Here is a 16,535-nt window from a genome sequence, read left to right as displayed (position 1 = left end):
CAAAATATATTACGTCTGTGCCCCACATTAGTCTATTACAGTGTAGAAGCCGACAGCTAATTGTTGTATCCTACGACAAAGGTGATAAATCTCCCTCAATGTCTTTCACCAAACCCTTCAAGACATGTAATGATATCTCTAAGTCAATGTAAGTAATACAAAAAGTTGTACAAATTAATATTTCATTAAGTCTACTTACTTTAACCTGACATATTTTCGACATGGCACAGTGTTTCTTACACACGTTCCGGTGAGGTAATCCATGTTCTCAACTATAACGAACGGAGCCTCCTCTAAAGTAACGACACTGAGATGGTTGTCATCAGGTTCACTGTCCAGAGCCCCTGTTATCCTGGGCCATACAGGATATTTTACCTCCAAGCTTTTATTCTCCCATTTTGCCACCTGTTGGAGTGAACAAATATAAATAAGATATTTGTAATATATATCTGGCAGTGGATATAGATGAGCAAAGATCAAACTGACCCCCATTTCACCTGCAAATACTTATCCATATGAAATTCATATGGAAAAGAAGCCCACGAAAAGTTATTCACAACTTTACCCAGAGTAATACAACTATGAGGCCACTTCAAAGCCTCATAGTCCCATCAAAATCAGTTTTCCTCCAGAAGCACTTGTTCCACCCATTGGTAGCACTAGAAAGACAATTTTTCTTCTATTGGATAAAAGCTGATCGGCCGAGGCCACCGCAACCACCTTGGTGGTCTACACAGGTTGAAGCATGATCTCTACCAATATATACTGTACAACTGTCATTAGATCATTATGTCATCATTATTAGTCACAACTGTCACATCTGGATTCAGGAAATAAGTCAGGAAACACTGCATAAAACTATACAATGGTGAATTTTGAAGGAAGACTTTCTAAGGTGCAAAAAAATTGCAAATGGGCACATGCGCCATGAAAAGTCTAAAAAACGAAAGAAAAGGGCAAGCCAAAAGTTTGCCCCAAAGAATTCCTGGATTCTTACAATATATTTGCCACACATACTTTTAAAAATCTCCTTGTTATCAGTTTATTTTTAATAAATCAATAAATAATAACCATATAAAAGCCCTTATGGTAGAGGTTCATCCTAACCAACTCTGCCAACATCAAATGGAGATTCCTGCTTTAAATGGGGGGCAGTAATGTATTGATGTCTAATATCTAAAGATACCTTGGGAAAAATTTGTCCCGAGCGTTAGACACCACTGGAAGAATCTTCTTCTTGTTAACTGACTTTTGTTATTCATTTCATGATTCTTTTTAGGTTTTGGATTTTTCGGAAGCAGAGAAAATAGAGATGTCAACCTCCAAATGATTAAGTATAGCTTTCACTCAGTATAGCTTCAGGTAGTTCTAGTCAAACTTACATTTTGGGGCTGACTGGTGTCACTGTTTACTTGATATGTCTATCGCTGTAATTTTAGGAGATTGACTTAGAGATTCCATCAGCAGCTCCGAGACAGAATCGGACACTGACAGTTTCATTACTAAACCAGTGTCTTTACGTTCTATTGCCACTCACAGCTTGTGCTTAAATGTAATGAAGAAAATTGAAATATAAACTGATATCTAACGAGAGATTTAATAGACCATTGCCTTTGTTCAGGTAGGTTACGACCCTAGCAAAGTAAGAATACAATTTACTCACAATGGATACCTTATAGAGAAGCTTTTACTACGTCTGACATGTCTATTTTACTGCGTTATTGTATTCAACACAAGTAACTCTGGAACATCTTTTCTTCTGTCTCTGTATTGTATTGTTACAGCTAAAATAACTCATGGTTTGACGACTGGGTATTACAAGATGGGGGTGTCCATAATCGCTCTTCAATTCACACTCTATTGCCAAGGTTGAGCTGTACAAAACTTTTTAACATTTTTTTTAAATGTGTTGTATATTGTGAAAGAGGGGTTTACGTGGTCAAGGTTGTGGTGGTGGTGGGGTATATTTTCATGTATTGATTGGGACTCCTGAGGATGTCTTGCATCCTCCTATACTTCCCGGGCACAGCAGAATTTCCAGTCAATAACTGTGAAGGAAACTGCATTCCTCCTGACAGGGGCAGATTTTTCTTTTTGGGGACCCAAAGCACAATGATTTCTTAATTGTTTAGCTCTTAATGGCAGAACTGGGAGCATTGATTACGATCATGTTTTGGGCTATTATGAGAAAGCAGTTTGCACAGCTACAACATGTAAAACAGGTCTAGTGCAATATAACATGGATATGTCTCAAGAAGCAAAGAAAAAGGATTGGACCAAAAGTAGACCAGCGTGCATAAAGCAATAGGTACAAAAAAATCTAAACAACATGGATCAATGTTTATTTAAGTATAAAGACAGACACAAAGAAGACATACATTTAAAAACATTTAAAATATATATTTTACAGAAAAATTCATACGTGGTGGCCCTGGTATGGGTCAACCACCAACACACCACTATCCAGACAATGGTTAATGTCTATATGTCTACCTCAATATTGCACATAATCCACAATAGTATGATCCAAATGAAAAATGCAATTGCAATAAGCCCAAACTGCACAATCCGCAGTGGTGTCAGCAGTGGGATCAAACAGTGCATCAAAAACAATACCAATGCTTCCATCAAAAGCTCACCCAAACATGGGAAGTGCTAAGTACTAACAATAGAGTACTTGATAAAAGACTATAAAGTGCTGGTGGAAAGCTGTAAACTATCACTGCTAGAGTCGAGATGTTACCCACTGCATGTGTCCACGTTGAAGTCTGAATCACATGCTGTAGAGGACTGGCATACAGGTAGCGGTAGGTAGGATAGGCGGTGACCGGCTCCCCATGCTTTGGGCAGTTTAAGGCTAGATGCACAACTATCGTGTGCAGAAATGGACTGCAAGGTGACATCTTTGTCCCATTTTGACCCGAAGGAGATGGGAATGGGAGAGGTGAGCAGTTCTTATCCCTACCGTATCCATAGGAAGCTCAGTGGCTGTGCTGAAATTTGGAACTAGAATAAGACCTGCTCTATCTTTTGCAGTATGGTCATCGGTCGGTCAAGGTGCGGTTGTATCACACAAGTGTATTGTCTTCTTTGGGAACCTAAATTAATTGTATGGTAAACCTGCTGCTCCAACTTCCCATTGGTCTTGAATCAGGAGCAGCAGATCTTCAATGCAAAAGACAATATTATAATGTATATACAGTACTTGATGTATATTATTTGTGACTGAGCAGGATATAACATACGAGTTCTATCCTATCTGAGATGATGGAGATAATTGAGATTCTTGTTATATGCCTGTGGAGCGTGACCTTGAAGGTTACAGAATAGAAATTAATTATTGACTGACTCTTGTCTTAGCAAACAGCGGAAGTACGCCTACATATAACTTCTGAGATTTCAAAGGCAGAAACCACCCAAGTTTCTATCACACATGTGGAAAATTGGAAAACCCAGTAAGCAACAGCAGGACATCCTTTGCCATAAGGTATCCTCAGGATCAAGAATTGCAATTTTTTTTAATTTTTAAAATCATCATTGGGTATATTGCTACCATAGACTGACAGTGTTTGATAAACTATAGGAGAGGTGGTTGAGGGGGGTCATAGTACAGTATACAGAAATGGAGGAATGTGGTTCATAGTATGTGAACTAAATGGTCTTAAAGAGTGGAGTTAGTCAGAGCCCTTAAAAAATGGTAAACATTAAAAGAAATGGTTTGTCTATTTTCAACCATACATTGAAATTCCAGAGGACCTTACACATTTTAGGCATACACAAGACCATAGACATAACAATCTCCTATTGAAAAGCTGTCCACATGTCCATTGGATATGCAGGGGGGAACTGCTTTACATGTATTGATTAACTTACAACATAATTACCATTAGAATTCTTGTAGTGCACCCACTGCAGACTTCATCGATGGTACTGTCATCGATACTTTACTTATTGGACAACATATTCAAAAGACTTTTTGGAATTCTGTTTACTATGAAAAAATATGTGAAAATTTCCCCTATATATTTTTATCCATATTGTATCATAACCATAATGCAATGTGCTGAAGTACAAAAAATTTGATATACTCCAAACTCATCAAACAAACGTACAATCACATACTTGTTACTGGATGAGCCCGGACAATGAATAGCAGATCTTAGAAGATCTTTTACTTGGGCAACAGTGCTGTTAACATGTAATGAGTCAAGATAAAGGGGTAAACTCATCTGGGCATACACATTTAATTTAATTCATAACACTATGAATAAATATGATTTTTTTCAATTGCATCTTCTTAAATAAAGTGCCTGTTTGAAGATAATTACCTATAAATGGTGGAATGTTGTCCCATAAAATCGAGATAGCTGTCCTAGAATACGACCACCACTGTCCTCTGACAGCAGTGGTCACACATTCTCTATTGAGTTCTGTCTGACCACCTGGATTCAACCTTCAGTACAACGTCTGTGGGACATGCGGTAACTCCTGGCTATTCCTTTACTGCCATAAATTACCTGTACACTACTGCCATATAATAGCCTATAAAATACTGCCATATAATACATATACAATACTGCCATATATTATCAGTAGAGTACAGTCATACAATAGCTATACAATGCTGTCATATATTACCTGTACAATACTGCAAAATAATAGCTATACAATACTGCTATATATTACCTCTATAGTACTGCCATATAATAGCTATACAATACTGCTATATATTACCTCTATAGTACTGCCATATAATAGCTATACAATACTGCTATATACTGTATTACCAGTAGAGTACTGTCATATAATACCTATACAATTCTGTCATATATTCTCTGTACAGTACTGCCATATATTATCTGTACAACATTGTCATATATTACCTGTACAGTACTGCCATATAATACCTATACAATACTTCCATATATTACCAGTAGAGTACAGTCATATAATACCTATACAATACTGTCATATATTGCCTGTACAGTACTGCAAAATAATAGCTATACAATACTGCTATATATTACCTGTACAGTACTGTCATATATTACCTGTACAGTACTGCCATATAATAGCTATACAATACTGCTATTTATTACCTCTATAGTACTGCTATATATTACCTGTACAGTACTGCCATATAATAGCTATACAATACTGCCATATAATACATATACAATACTGCCATATATTACCAGTAGAGTACTGTCATATAATACCTACACAATTCTGTCATATATTCTCTGTACAGTACTGCCATATATTACCTGTACAACACTGTCATATATTACCTGTACAGTACTGCCATATAATACCTATAAAATACTGCCATATAATACATATACAATACTGCTATATATTACCTCTATAGTACTGCTATATGTTACCTGTACAGTACTGCCATATAATAGCTATACAATACTGCTATATATTACCTCTATAGTACTGCCATATATTACCTGTACAGTACTGCCATATATTACCTGTATTACCTGACCTCCCCCATCTCCATAAAGAAGTGAGAGGTCGGCACCATAACACACGGAAATGATGGACATGCCCTATATTTTTTTGGAGACATCATGTGCTCACCGCAATGTGACCGAGCCCATAGTCATCATCCTGGCTGCAAAGTTTGAGGCCAACTATCGTCCGAGTTACTTGTAAACACTATTGGTGAAGTCCCTGGTGGTCTACAGTGAAAACTTATATGTAAGAGACACTGGAGAAGTCACTGGTGGTTTGCGGCTGCAAATTGCTGGAAAGTCCCTGTAGGTCTACAGTTACAGGTTACTGGTTACAGCTACTGGTGAGGTCCTAGGTCAGTGATGGCAAACCTTTTAGAGACCGAGTGCCCAAACTACAACATAGACCCGCTTATTTATCGCAAAGTGCCAACACAGAAATTTGATTTGTAATTTATACTCCCTTCTCTGTCACAGTTTTCATTGATTCCTGCACCTGAAAACACCAATAAAGCAGAAAATAGTCCCAGGTAGAGCTGTCACTTTAACCCCTTAAGGACGGAGGGTTTTCCGGCTCATTTCTCGCTCTCCAACTTCAAAAATCCATAACTTTTTCATTTTTACGTGTACAGACCTGTGTGAGGGCTTATTTTGTGCGTAACAAATTTTACTTTCCCGTAATGTTATTTATTTTAACATGCCGTGTACTGCGAAGCTGAAAAAAAATTCCAAATGTGGAAAAATTGAAAAAAAACCTCACGTACGTCACGTTCTTGTGGGCTCAGTTTTTACGACTTTCACTCTTCGCTCCAAATAACACGCCTACTTTATTCTTTGGTTCGGTGCGATCGCGGTGATACCAAATTTATATAGGTTTTATTGTGTTTTAATACATTTTCAAAAATTAAACGAATGTGTACAAAAAAGAAAAACATTTTTTTGCCATCTTCTGACGCTAATAACTTTTTCATACTTTGGCGCACGGAAATGTGTGAGGGGTCATTTTTTGCGAAATGAGGCGACGTTTTCATTGCTACCATTTTGAGGTCTGTGCGACATTTTGATCATTTTTTATTTCATTTTTTATGTTATGTAAAAAGGTGTAAAAGTCGCATTTCGGACATTTGGGCGCCATTTCCCGCCTCGGAGGTCACCGCCGGCCGTAACCGTTTTTATATTTTGATAGATCGGGCATTTTGGGACGCGGCGATACCTAATATGTCTGTGATTTTTACTGTTTGTTATGTTTTATATCCGTTCTAGGGAAAGGGGGGTGATTTGAACTTTTAATATTTTATTAATTTTTTTTATTTTTTAAACTTTTTTTTTTTACTTTTTTTTTTCACTATTTTTTAGACCATCTAGGGTACAATAACCCTAGATGATCAGATCGCTCCTACCATATACTGCAATACTACAGTATTGCAATATATGGCGTTTTTGCAGGTCTTACATTACAATGAGCCACTGGCTCATTGTAACGAACCTGCATAAACCATGTAGCCTCGTGTCAAGAGAAGACCCGAGGCTACCATGGTAACCGATCGCCGCCCCCCGATGACGTTCGGGGGCGTGGCGATCGAAAAAAAGATGGCGGCGCCCGCGCGCCGCCGTCTTTTAAACGCCGCCCGCGACTTTGCGGGCGGCGTTTAGAGGGTTAATAGCCGCGATCGGTGCAAGCACCGACCGCGGTTATTAGCGGTGGGGGTTTTGTGCAAAATGCAAAAACCCCCACCTCTGTATGAAGAGGACTCAGCCCGTGAGCCCTCTTCATACTTCCCTTATACCTCTGCGCCGTAGAGCTACGGCGCAGAGCGTTAAGGGGTTAAAATAGCTCTGTGCACAGCAAGTCCTGGGCTGTCTGGAACTGCAGGAAGATACCTGGAGTCATCTCTGGTGATGGCCTGGGTGCCCACAGAAAGGGCTCTAAGTGCCACCTCTGGCACCAGTGCCATAGGTTAGCCATCACTGTCCTAGGTGGTCTGCAACTATAGATTATTGGAAAGAGTTACTGCTGAGAACCCTGGTGGTCTGTTGCCACGAGTTACTGATGAAGTCCCTGGTGACCTACAGGTATAACTAACTGGTCAAAAACTACTGGTAAATTCCCTGAAGGTCTGCAATTATAAATTACTGCTAAGAGTTATTGACCCAAGTGTCCCAAGAAGTCTGTAGATATAAATTGATGCTGTATATCACTGGTAAGTTATTGGTGAGGTCCCTGGTGGTCTGCAGCTGTATATCACTGGTAAGTTATTGGTCAGGTCCCTGGTGGTCTGCAGCTGTATATCACTGGTAAGTTATTGGTGAGGTCCCTGGTGGTCTGCAGCTGTATATCACTGGTAAGTTATTGGTGAGGTCCCTGGTGGTCCGCAGCTGTATATCACTGGTAAGTTATTGGTTAGGTCCCTGGTGGTCTGCAGCTGTATATCACTGGTAAGTTATTGGTGAGGTCCCTGGTGGTCTGCAGCTGTATATCACTGGTAAGTTATTGGTGAGGTCCCTGGTGGTCTGCAGCTGTATATCACTGGTAAGTTATTGGTCAGGTCCCTGGTGGTCTGCAGCTGTATATCACTGGTAAGTTATTGGTGAGGTCCCTGGTGGTCTGCAGCTGTATATCACTGGTAAGTTATTGGTGAGGTCCCTGGTGGTCTGCAGCTGTATATCAATGGTAAGTTATTGGTGAGGTCCCTGGTGGTCTGCAGCTGTATATCACTGGTAAGTTATTGGTGAGGTCCCTGGTGGTCTGCAGCTGTATATCACTGGTAAGTTATTGGTGAGGTCCCTGGTGGTCTGCAGCTGTATATCACTGGTAAGTTATTGGTGAGGTCCCTGGTGGTCTGCAGCTGTATATCACTGGTAAGTTATTGGTGAGGTCCCTGGTGGTCTGCAGCTGAATGTCACTGGTCAGAGCTACTTGGAAGATCCTTGTGGTCTAGGACAGTGAAGGTGAACCTGCTCTTAGAACAGTATTTTACTTCTATAAAGTCTAAGACCATAGTAACCCAGAAATGACTGAAAGGTAGAAGAGTCAGTGAGGCTTCTGTTTAGTTTGAGGACAAATGTAATTCCTGAATGTAACATCATGTCTAATGTATTACTGATCAAGTACAAAGACACCAAACATTAATTACAACTTTAGCGCAAGTTAATAAATGCTTAGTCGCTCTGTTCCGGAGCGTGAGCCGTGTCCTACTTTACTCTTTTGCTGTAACTAGTTCATTCTCTGCTATTTCAGACGTCTGTTATGTAAACTAATTCAGCAGCTTGTCAGTTTTCATTCATTTTTAACATAGTTTTGCGCCAGCTAGAAAAAGAACCCCAAACACTTTAACTGCGTTCCTCCAAGTGGCCGTGATTCCTAATCCTGGATAATTCCATATCTAATCTTCAAGATTTATTTGTAGAACAAGCCACTTATTAGAGGTCTGATTTTCACTGTATAAACGGCGCCATCTGCTGAGCAATTACTAAAAGACAGCTGTCTCATTTCCAGGAGTATAGTGCACACTCACCTTTATTGTATCACCTAATATATGAGCGAATGATCATTCTGCTTGACTTCCTATATTAAAATTATAATAGTTCTGTCTCTTGAAGCACAAATATTCCTTAACTATAAACTGGAAGCTGCAAGATCTGTACGCAACTTACAGCTTCACTTCCAGTTAATGATCAATCCAGTAATAGTACAGTATTTTTCTAATAATAATAATTCTTTATTTATATAGCGCACACAGATTATGCAGCACTGCACAAAGCATGTCAAATTGGTCCCTGTCCCCATGGGGCTCACAACCTAACAGTATGTTTTGGAGTGTGGGAGGAAACCGGGGGGGACCCAGAGGAAACCCACGCAAACATGGAGAGAACATACAAACTCTTTGCAGATGTTGACCTGGGTGGGACTCAAACTAGGACCACAGCACTGCAAGGCAGAAGTATAACCGGAATGAACAAACTGCCCAGGGTTAGTTTGAAATAGAAACAATTATTGTGTCCAGTAGGTGGCAGTTTCACTATTTAATGCTGCCACCTACTGGATGAAAAATAATTGTCTTGTTACAAAATGATGAAACACTGTTGACTGTCCCACAGATTGAGAAAGCGTTCCTAAACAACTCTGTGAAGACCTACACAGCTATGAAAACAGTTAGCTTTTAGACATACTCCTTACTCCATACTCCATAGCTGTGATGTATGATAAAAAAATAAATACGTTTTTCTGTGACTATAATTGGGCTTGGGTCAGGGTTCTGGCTGGGGAAGTCAGGAATGGTCACAGAGATGTTCTGAAGCTAATACTTTGTTATTTTAGCTGTGTGCTTAAGGTCATTGTCTTGTTGGAAGGTGAAACTTCGGCCCAGTCTGAGGTCCAGAGCACTCTGGAAGAGATTTTCATCCAGGATATCTCTGCACTTGGCTGCATTCATCTTTCCTTCAATTGCAACCAGTGGTCCCGTCCCTGCCCCCATAGCATGATGCTACCACCACCATGTGTCACTGTTGGGATTGTATTTGGCAGGTGATGAGCATTGCCTGGTTTTCTCCACACACACCGCTTAGAATTGACACCAGAAAGTTCAATCATCATCTCATCAGACTGGAGAATCTTATTTCTCATAGTCTGGGAGTCCTTCATGTGTTATTTTGCAAACTGTGTGCAGCTTTTATATGTCCTGTACTGGGGAGAGGCTCCTGTCAGCACACTCTGCCATAAAGCCCCAACTAGTGGAGGGCTGCAGTGATAGGTAACTATGTGGAATGTTCTCCCATCTCCCTACTGCATCTCTAGAACTCAGCCACAGTGACCTTTGGGTTCTTCTTTACCTCTCTCACCAAGCCAGGTCAAGGAAGTGTTTTCGTCATTACAAATTTCTTCCATTTAAAGATTATGGAGGCCTCTGTGCTCTATGGAATCTTGAGTGCTGCAGAAATTACTTTGTAACCTTGGCCAGGTATGTGCCTTGCCACAATTGTGTCTATGAGCTCCTTGGGCAGTTCCTTAGATCTCATGTGCTCTGATATACACTGTGTGCTTTGAGGTCTTATGTATACAGGTGTGTGCCTTTCCTAATCAACTCTAATTAGTTTAATTAAACACAGCTGGACTTCAATGAAGGAGTAGAATTATCTCATGGAGGATCAGAAGGAAATGGACAGCATGTGAGTTAAATATGAGTGTCACAGCAAATCCTCTTTTCTTGTTTAATAAATGAGCAAAAATATCTACATTTTATGTTTTTTTCTGTCAGGACAGGGTGCAAATACTTTCTCTACTCCTTGTATATTCCCATTGCTTCAGTGAGATGGTGCCTGTGTCCTCTACTAGACAGACCTAGAAATCGCTTAGCGAAGATTCAGGAGATACAATGAGACTATGGACGCCTTCACGACTTGCCATGAAGAGTAAACTAATGCTATTATGAAAAAGCTATGGATGGTCACATCACTACAGAGAGAAAAAACTTAGGATCCAAGGTAAACCTTGTAGTGAGATCTTAGCTTCTCATTAAATACATATAATTTATTCACTTTATATATACCCTGGCCAATAAACCCCTCAAACTAAATATATTTTCATAAACTGCCATTAGAAAGCATTGCCTCTATCCCTTCATTGTCCCTCTACATGCCTGTAAACTTAAACAATCAGGTACTAAAGCTGTATGCAAATGACCTACGAGATGTCCAATAAATACATTTTCATTTTCAGCCGTCCAGCTTATTCATGAGTGGGAGGCACAGCCACACGCCAGTGCTTGGCTGGCAGCCTGTATAATGATGTGACACTCCTGGTGCTAGTGCCCCCATACGTCTGTGTACATATGAGATACTCATATACACATGACTGACAGCCTGTATAATGATGTGACACAATGGGGCAGATTTACTAACCCGGTCCATTCGCGATCCAGAGGCGCGTTCTCTGTGGTGGATTCGGGTCCGGCCGGGATTCATTAAGGAAGTTCCTCAGACGTCCACCAGGTGGAGCTGCTGCGCTGAAGAGCATCGGAACGCACTCAAGTTCACCGGCCTATTCCTAATGAAGGTAAGTGCAAGCTCCGTGACACATTTTTTTTAAAAAATGCGTCGGTTTTTCCAAATCCGTCGGGTTTTCGTTCGGCCACGTCCCCCCAATTTTCGTCGCGTGTGTGCCAGCGCCGATGCGCCACAATCCGATCGCGTGCGCCAAAATCTCAAGACAATCTCAGGGGAAAATTGGCGCAAATCGGAAATATTCGGGTAACACGACGGGAAAACGTGAATCGGGCCCTTAGTAAATGACCCCCAATGTGTATAGGAGAAGAGAACATGTCAGGAGATAAAGCACAGACACTAACAATGCTTTACTAAACATTACACACAGACATGAGCAGGGGGAAGAGAGGGGAGGGGTAAAAGGGGTTACATCACTGCCTCTGTCCATGTGCCCACCTCATTTACATAATAAAAAAGATGATGTCACAATGATTAATGTATGAATTAACTAGATAAAGGCTGGGATGGAATCCTTATGAGCTGGTCAGCGGTGGTGACAGAATTAATTACAGAGACCTGATGACAGGTGTCCTTTAAGCCTCTTGGTGCTGTGATATGTGGCACAGGCTCATGAGCTGAGTTCTCTCAATACAGAATAGGTATCAATTGTATTATTGACACACATTGTTAAATACCAAAATCTCACTGCCATACCTAAACTGTGGTGACATATGGGCTTCTCCACTTTACTATTAATCAGAGCTCCCCTCCTTCTAAAATCAACTTTTGAAATCATGCTAAAGGCTACTGTGGTATTCCCAGAGATTCACCGGTTATTGCAATTTGTAAGGAGCACATCCCCCCTCCCACTGTGTGTTGAAATTTCCTGTGCTGCAGGGAGATTACATGAGACAGAGGGAGGGGGATGTTCTAAGGGAAAGGTGGGGAGTAGGAGAGGGAGTCAGTGCAATAATCTGTGAATTTGAAGCTTGGAGGAGCTCAGTGAGCCTCCCCAGTAGCCTTTCAGACTCATAAGCATAATTATAAAAGTTGATTTTAGAAGGAACGAGGCCATGGATAACATATATAAGAATATTACCACAGTCAAGGTGCCTGGATCTATGAGTAAGTGTCCCTAGTGTAGCAATGCTTCCTTTAAAGACCCATCAGCCATATATTAAAAATTACCTATTCCTGGACAACCCCTTTAAATATAGTTGTATTGCAGTATAATGTGTGAGAGATCAGTCCCCTAGCATTCAAATATTATAGAGGTCCTAAAAAATTATTGTAAAAAAAAAATAAACCAACAGATAAAATATATAAAACTTCTAATGACTCACTTTCCCTATAATGTATATTTAACTCCTTACCAACATGTGACGTATTAGTACGCCACATGTCCGCTGTGGGTGTATGGAGAGGGCTCATGGGCTGAGCCCTCTCTATACAAGGTAGGTGTTTGCTGCATATTGCAGCAAACATCCACTGGTAACACCCACAATTGGCATGTCAGTATAAGTTAGCATTAATCAGACAACCTAGAGTTAAATCACCCCCTTCAAATTACCCCTTTTCCCTTGATTTGATATAAAAGTAAATAAACAGTAAAAAAAAGTAATACACAGTAATAATAAGCAATACACTCGGCACCGGGACCAACCAATTGGTACAACATAGCACAAAATTATACAACTTCATTGTATACTCTGTACCCAGCCTGCCTGATGAAGAACATGTTACACTGTGAATATCAATGTGTTTGTTAGATGTTGTCTGTAAATTCATACAGTTTACGGCCTGAATTCTGAAGCCTTGAGTCTTTCAAGTCGCACAAATATTTTCAAACTCTATTGTCATCTGAAACAACATGTCGTGGTTCAGGGTCAAACACTTGAGGTTTTGATAGAGAAAACAACTGGAATTTTATTTGTAATTTAGATGAGTTTGGGCAAGCTGCAACCTGTTATTGTTGTTTAGAGAGGGTTTTTAAAATATAATTTATTGTTAGCTTTTGGTAAGACTCACAATCTGAAAGGGCTGAACTTGTCATTATGTGCATATTACGTGTCATGATAACATGATGGATTATCTGTAGTCGTCTGTAGAATTGCAGGTAAACCTACTAAGCCTCATATGTATTATATTTTGCCAACTTGCAATATTTTTAAGGGCAGTTTCAAGAATAATTATTTTTCAGTACTACTGTACCATCCAGAGAGCTGTTCATCCTTGCCCATGACCCTAATTTAACTTCATTTTCTCCCAAGAAAATGACTATAGAAAGATAAATTATAAAAACAATGAAGTGTTCAAGGCTGATTGTTCCCGTCCATGTTCTGATTTATGGGATAAAGAAAGTAGAATTCACATAAAACAATACAGACTCTCGATAGTTAATCTTCTAATAAGAGAAGACATTTACAGCTTTGCCTCTTATTATTACATATTTCTACTCCACACAATTTACATGAAGACTAGCATTACATTCTCTCTTGACCTTCTTTGGTGTGCGGTGATGTAGTTAAAATTAATTTCTGAGGACTTATAATACCACTTTGTGTCCAAAGAGATTAGAGCTTAGTGTCCGACCTATATGGAGTATAAATCAAATGTGTGAGTACAATGTGTGCCTTGTGCAAAGTGATAGCTTTAAAAGTCAATACAGGCTTTACTTTATTATGGTCTTATTTTAAATTACTGTTATTTATCAAAAACCTTTCTTTTCATATGGATTTGTCTCTATGCACTCAGAAAATACTGCCATGGGCAACTAGAAATATTCTGACTTTCAGCCAGCTTGATAAATCTGCCCCAATTTCTCATAAATGTGGCCATGTTGTCCCTTAGAAACAATATAGCTTACTCGGATACGACCACCCCACACTCTGGCAGCAGTGGCCAGACATGTACTATTGACCCCTGCCTGACTACCAGGATTCAGCGTTCATTACCACAGGACGGCTGTGGGACACTCAGCAACTCCCAGACATTTCATATACAAAACCTTTTGTTTCTTTGCACAATTCCTCCAGCAGAGGTGGCTGTATCCAAGGACACAGTCTTGTTTCTAAGGTACGATATGACTACATTTATGAGAAATTATCTTCACACAGCTAAATTTTGTTTTAATAACATCTAATTGAAGAAATGTTTATATACGGCAGATTAATGAAATTGAATGTGAATGCCCAGACGAGAATACCTATTTAAGGTTCATACACTAAAATCGAGTAATAACACAATATATATAATGGGGTTATTATATATTTTTTTCACTAACAACAAAAATCTCTACAAGCATAAGAAAGAAAATGTAGCCTTAAAGGAAACCTGCCACTTGAAGTGGTAGGTGTAAGATGGAAATACCGAGCACCAGCTCAGGGTGAGCTGGTGCCGGTGCTTACTTTTATTAGTGTCCTAAACCGCTGTATCGCGGTTTAAACACTTTTTATCCTTTACAGCTGAAGGAGCGTCGGCGCACCATGCCTGCGACCATGTGTGTAGCTCCCCGGCATTTCCTATGTAGGCGCACACGGTCGCGCGCATGGTGCGCCAAGCGCGTACCGTCATGCGCCGAAGCAGCTTCGGCTATAAAGATTAAAAAGTGTTTAAAACGCGATACAGAGGTTTAGGACACTAATGAAAGTTAAGCTCCGGCACCAGCTCACCCTGAGCTGGTGCTCGGTATATGCATCTTACACCTACCACTTCAAGTGGTAGGTTTCCTTTAAAGTGATATGAGACTCGGCAAACCTAGCATCAATACCCTGAGCAGTCATCTTTGTCTACATCTATATTTCTAAAATTAAACTTGCAGGGAATGGTTTTCCTCCTTGAACGAAAGAACTGAAGCAAAGTTCCACTGTTAAGTTGCAAAAAAGCATACGATCACACGCATTTCTGAAAAGATGGCATCACTAAATCTATCCGTGCGGCACAAGAAACATTCCTCCAAAACCTCTTTATTCTGACTCGAGGCTTCATCCACTTCAGTTTGATAAGAGTGCAGTCTTAAAAGAGCCAAGGCTGACTTTCTCCAAATAAAAATGTCATGTCAGCATTAGATTTTAGGTTCTATTCACATCTTGATTTTTGTATATGTTCACTGTAACCTCCCGAAAAGCTGTGCTGAACGTGTCCATAGACTTACTGACTGACAGAGGAAACCTTTATGCATTCATCTGCTCAGTATATATCACATCCAGCAGGAAACATTGGATGGAAAAACACAGTTGAATGTTTTTCTTCCTGCTGGTGAGCACAGTATACTCTCAGTAGATCCCATTCGACACTGTGGGGGACAGATGCAACTATTTGATATCCATCCCGGGCCTCCACTGAATGTCCATTGTGGGAGTTTCTCCAGTTATGTAACTGTCCAAATGTGGGCAGTTATGTCTTTCGGTGGAGATCCAGAACATCAATATTAGCAAAATCATGTTCACCCCTCCCATATTTAGAGGAAAGTGTAGTAAAAAACGAAAAAAACAGGAGAAGCTATTGTGGGCGCTAATAGGCCAAATTGTATCTACAATAGTGATAAAGAGACCTAGACATTTATTTTTATCACTGTTTCTTGTTTTATATAATAAAAGATTTTCAATTCAGATTATTTTCAGCTATTTATCACTATTCTAGATATGATTTGGCCTATTAGCGACCCATGATAGCTTCTTTCTCCTGTTTTTTCAGTTTTTTTTACTCCACTGTCTACAACGGCCTCTATTCGAGGTCCGGGTATTTTGGAGCTGTGGGAGCTGCTTACACCAAACCATCCATCTACTCCTGCTATTGGCTTCAATAAGCCATACAATCCAGAACCCTTCCACAGGGTGGGCTACAAACTGCACTGTAACAAGGTGCTTTTAGGTGAGCAGTACTCCCTTCTCTCACCAACCATTGATCCCAACAGTATTACACGAGGTGCCGTCCTCTCTTGTTTTTTCATTCTTTCTACATTTTTAGGGGGAAGGCGCTAAAGCAGGGAACATATTTCATTGTAAGAACATAAAGTGGGAAAAGTTCTAGCCCTCTGTGGTCAGGATATGTCAAAAATCCTCCTGAAGCATGCTTACTACACAAGGT

The 16,535-nt window shown here is 40.0% G+C and overlaps 1 protein-coding gene across 4 annotated transcripts in view; it reads right to left on the bottom strand.

Moving 5' to 3' along the window:
• Nucleotides 1-16,535, bottom strand: part of GRIN2A (glutamate ionotropic receptor NMDA type subunit 2A) — a 348,821-nt gene that overhangs the window by 46,303 nt on the left and 285,983 nt on the right. For all 4 annotated transcript variants that reach the window (XM_072120737.1, XM_072120736.1, XM_072120739.1 and 1 more), the window contains one exon: nucleotides 200-405. In XM_072120737.1, the coding sequence (XP_071976838.1) occupies nucleotides 200-405 (206 nt within the window). The remainder of the gene's footprint in view (nucleotides 1-199; nucleotides 406-16,535) is intronic.

This window comes from Engystomops pustulosus, chromosome 8 (genome assembly GCF_040894005.1).
Source record: "Engystomops pustulosus chromosome 8, aEngPut4.maternal, whole genome shotgun sequence".
NCBI classification, from domain to species: domain Eukaryota; kingdom Metazoa; phylum Chordata; class Amphibia; order Anura; family Leptodactylidae; genus Engystomops; species Engystomops pustulosus.
Note: the sequence above shows the minus strand (reverse complement) of the source record. Positions and strands in the feature narration are given on the sequence as shown.